We start from the raw sequence: 4,699 nt of genomic DNA, 5'->3' as shown, positions 1-4,699 counted from the left end.
GCTGTGCAGAGAGGGGGCGGGAGCAGGGCTGGGGGAGATAAGGAGTGAGAACAGCTGCCATGGCGAGACCGGGTGATAATGACCATGGCCGGACTGACGCCCGGGAGCCATATTCAGAAGAACATGAAGAATGTGGGGCCCAGAGGCCAGTGATGACAGGGTGGCAGCCACAGACCAGGGTGGCGAGCGGGACCACAGGGCTCCCGGGGGGAGGGGGGGGCCCTCTGAGGGCTGGGCTGGCTCGCCCCTGCTGACCTGTCCTTGGCTTGTCCTTGACCTCCCTCGGGCCTGTCCTCAGCCGCGAACCCCCTCCCTCTCTGGCCTGTAAAATCCCACTTCCAGCAACCCAGGGCCCCTCCATGAAGCTTCCTCTTTCACCACAAGACTTGCCTTCTCCTCCCTGACCTCCTCACGCTCTGTTTAAGGCTCTGATGTGGATGCAGGGGCAGCTGGAGCAGTAGGCGCCTGTGTGCCCCCCGCGCCCCCTCGGGTCCCCCCCTCCCCGCTCCCCTCCGCCTGTTCACCCCCTGGCGCTGGGCAGAGGAGGCCGTCCATGAGCACTGGAGCGCGAACCCTGCAGACCTTCCCCCAGGGACAGGCACTGAGCCCCAGGCCCTCCTCCCGCCGGGCCCTGCCCTACCACACCGTCTAATTCCCATAGCCATCTGGTCTCCTCACACTGCACGTCCGCTGGTCTTCCTGCTTTCGTTTTCTCCCACACTGGCTTTGGGTGAATTGGGTGAAGTGAGAGAGGACAGTGCCCTCACAGCACTCAGACCCCAGTCCTACCTCTGGGCAAACAGGACTCCGAGCGGCCGGGAGGATTTTAACATTCATGAGCACATTCCGTTTTCCCGCTCGGCCTGCAGAAGGGCAGGTAATGGGGTTCCCACCAGTCCATGGACCTTCCCTGGGGAACACACACACACACACACACACACACACACACACCACTTCTAAGAGTCTCGTTCTCTTCGCCCCGGGGCCCCTGGGACAGATGAGGCGGGTCCCTCCTCCGGCCCGAGGCGGGCGGCGGGGCAGCACTGGGAGGCGGCGTCTACGGGACAGGCTGAGCCCCTCTCTTCCCGCCCGGAGGACGGTTCTGTTCTCACCCAGAAACAAGATCCCCGAAATGTCAGTGCTCCCGCCCATCTGGGGCTCCCGAAGTGAGCTGCCTGGCGCTGAGTCAGAGGCCCCCGCTGAGCGCCGCCTGCGTTAGGATTAGGGTTAGGGTTAGGGTTAGGGTTAGGATTAGGGTTAAGGTTAGGGTTAGGATTAGGATTAGGGTTAGGGTTAGGGTTGGGGTTAGGATTAGGGTTAAGGTTAGGGTTAGGATTAGGATTAGGGTTAGGGTTAGGGTTAGGGTTAGGATTAGGGTTAGGGTTAGGGTTAGGATTAGGGTTAAGGTTAGGGTTAGGATTAGGATTAGGGTTAGGGTTAGGGTTAGGGTTAGGATTAGGGTTAAGGTTAGGGTTAGGATTAGGATTAGGGTTAGGGTTAGGGTTAGGGTTAGGATTAGGGTTAGGGTTAGGGTTAGGGTTAAGGTTAGGGTTAGGGTTAGGGTTAGGGTTAGGATTAGGGTTAAGGTTAGGGTTAGGGTTAGGGTTAGGGTTAGGGTTAGGGTTTAGGGTCAGGATTAGGGTTAGGGTTAGGAATGGGGGCGGGGGCTGGCATCCCGGCTGGAACCTGGGCCAGCCAGGAGCCGCAGGCCAGCAGGGAAGCGCGTGGGTGCTGAGGGTCCTGCAGAGTGTCCGCGGAGATGGGCCACCCCTCCTTCAGGCATGACGCAGGCATGTGCACCCCGGGGAGAGGGCCCAGGGGCACAGCCACGGCACCAGCTGCAGGGAGAGCTCTGGGGCCGCAAATAAATGCCCCTCCTCCTGGGGAGGAGCTCAGGGGCCCAATTCGCTCCGTGACTCTGCAGCTAAGTTCCAATCATGACAACCCATGGCAAGCAAAGCAGGTCAGCCCAGACTGCACGGCTTAGCATTCCCACCGGGGAAGGCCAGGAGCAGCCCCTCAGACGGCGGCCAAAAGTTCTTTATCCCCATCAGAGGGTACTTTTCCATCGACTATTATAGAGAGTGGAAGGGAGGGAGAGAGACAGAGAGAGAAACATTGATATGAGAGAGAACATCAGTTGGTTTCCTCCTGGTCAGGGCCAGGGCCGGAGATCAAGCCTGTAACCAAGGTACGTGCCCTGGACTCGCCCATCCGCGGACCGATGCCCTATCCACTGAACCTCACCGGCCAGGGCCGGCCAGAAATTCTGTTCGTGACCTGAAAAGCTGCTGTGACGCACGGCTGCGTGGACCCCGTGACCAACACCTGCGGGCGTTGTCCATGGCAACCCTGCGCCCGGGGCAGCTCTCACGCCGCAGGCAGGAAGTAGACCTCCGTGAACCTACATTCAACATGTGAAAACACGTAACAATATCGGTACATGACAGAGGCACGCGTGTGCTGCCCAGAACAGAGGCGTGTGTGCCTTCTTGCCCTGAAGGCGGTGGGGGAGACTGACGTGGCCTGAGCGTGACAGTGAGCCGGGGCTTTGCACGCCTGGCTCCCATGTCATCCTCACCACAAGCCCGGGGACTCGGACGGTCACGGTCAAACACGGTCTAACGGAGGCCACAGGGCTCCGCGCGGTTAAACATGGGTGTGAGGTCACACGGACAGACTCAGCCTCCCTCCGGCCCACACATCCGCCCCGCCCTCCGCCCGCGGAGCAGCTGCGCGGTGCTTGGGAGGGGCGAGGGGGGAGAGTATCCACAGGGACAGAGGGCACTGAGGCACGTGGGAGGGCATTCCCAGACACACAGCAAGAGCACGTCTCTGTCCGTTAGCATCTCCGGCCGGGGCGGGGGTCCTTCCACCTCGCATTCAGGAGAAGCTTCCCCGTGTTCGAGCACCGAGGACAGCGCTGCGCCCCCACCCGGGCCTCAGAGGGCGGACTCGGCGGAGGGCCCCGTCCCCCGGGCGCCGGGCCTGCGTGTCGTCCTTGAACGCCCGGGCCAGCACCACCCTCAGGGGCTCCCGGAAGCGCCGCCCGCGGCTGCTGCCCACGAAGAAGTAGATGAAGGGGTTGGCGCTGCTGTTGACGGCGGAGAAGAGCACGGACACGTCCTGGAGGTCCCCGAAGGTGGACCAGTACTCGTAGTAGAGCAGGTAGAGGACCCGCATGGGCAGGGCGAAGGCCAGGAACACGGCGACGGCGGCCGCGATGACCGCGTACAGCCTGGAGGAGGCGCTCGCCCGGGCGTTCCTGCGGACCCGGACAGCAGGGCGGCGCTGGACGCCACCATGAGGGGCGTGAAGACCAGGAAGCTGAGCACGGCGATGAGGATGACGACGGGCCGGCAGCGGCTCCGGGCGTAGCCCGTCCTCTCGCCGTCGATGCACAGGGCGTACTCGGTGGCGGTGACCAGGCTGGACAGGGCCCACAGGAGGGCGCAGACCAGCGCCGACTGGTGCCTGGGCCGATGGCACCGGCACCAGATGGGGAACAGGACAGACAGGCGCCGCTCCACGCTGATGGCCGTCAGCAGGTAGAGGCCCGTGTTGTAGCCACAGGACGGTGGCGGACAAGGTGACCACGGTGTAGCTGAGGCCGGCCGAGCTGGAAGCCCAGGGCGTGGTGCACGGTCAGCATGGAGACGCAGAGCAGCAGGCAGAGGTCCGCCGCGGACAGGTGGGTGATGTAGACGGTGAAGGGGCTCCTGCGCACCCGGAAGCACAGGAACCAGAGCAGCACCCCGTTCCCCACGAGGCCCAGCGGGGAGAGGCCCAGGATGGCCCAGAGCACGGCGGGCACCGCCGGAGCACCCCGGGCCGAGGCGTTCCTGCCCGCCGAGGCGTTCGCGGGGCCCTCCGCGGCGAAGGCGGGCACGCTGGACTCACCCATGGGGAGGCCTCAGGGCGGGCTCTTCGGGGACTTTCTGAAAGAAGTAAGAGAAAGAAAGGAAGGAGGTGGGTGAGGTGGAGTGAAGGGGAGCGTTTCCGCATGCGCCACAGCCTTCGAGCTGTCATCGTTCATGTCACCTTCGCACGAAAGGATGCTGACCCGCTTGTGCAGTTCTGTGTCTCAGGGCGACAAAGTCAGACATTTCGCCGAAGGGAGGGCTGACTTAGTAACTGTCTTCCACCTCCAATCACCCTTACTTCCGCATTACTACTTGCTTGTGGCTCAGCAACCAAGGGAGCCGGCCAAGCGAGAGGGTCAGGTGCCCAGTGTCCACTCCGGTCTGGCAGCCGCCTCCTGGATGGCGTTTGGGGAACTGTGTCCCCTCCTGTGACCCCAGCTCCCGGCCTGAGGAGCCACGTCTGTTGCATTAAAATTCGACGACAGCCAAAACTGGTGTGGCTCAGTGGATAGAGTGTCAGCCTGCAGACTGAAAGGTCCCAGGTTCGATTCTGGTCAAAGGCACATGCCTTGGTTGCAGGCACATCCCCAGTGGGGGGTATGCAGGAGGCAGCTGATGGATGTTTCTGGCTCTCTCTTCCTCTCTCTTCCTCTCTGTAAAATATATATATATATAATTTTAAAAAATAAATAAAAATAAAGTAAAATAAAACAATTCGGTGACAGCACCCATGGTAGAGCAGAGCTGTGGCCGCCATTGTTTTAAGGCATGAAGTGCCACAAGCCACAGCCCATGAGAGAAACCAGCTTGCTAAGTGATGTTCAGCAGTGTAGCAA

The 4,699-nt window shown here is 61.6% G+C and overlaps 1 protein-coding gene across 1 annotated transcript; it reads right to left on the bottom strand.

Moving 5' to 3' along the window:
• Positions 1-2,883: 2,883 nt before the first annotated feature.
• Positions 2,884-3,904, bottom strand: MAS1 (MAS1 proto-oncogene, G protein-coupled receptor; the record flags this gene model as incomplete). Its single annotated transcript, XM_084890865.1, is given in 4 exon segments — positions 2,884-3,281; positions 3,284-3,570; positions 3,572-3,616; positions 3,618-3,904. Coding segments are annotated over 4 exon segments (1,017 nt in total).
• Between the last annotated feature and the right edge of the window lie 795 nt (positions 3,905-4,699).

The sequence above is a fragment of the Pipistrellus hanaki genome (assembly GCF_964339955.1).
Source record: "Pipistrellus hanaki genome assembly, chromosome: 7".
Lineage (NCBI taxonomy): Eukaryota > Metazoa > Chordata > Mammalia > Chiroptera > Vespertilionidae > Pipistrellus > Pipistrellus hanaki.
The sequence above is the reverse complement of the archived record's forward strand: the minus strand, read 5'-3'. Positions and strand labels throughout refer to the sequence as shown.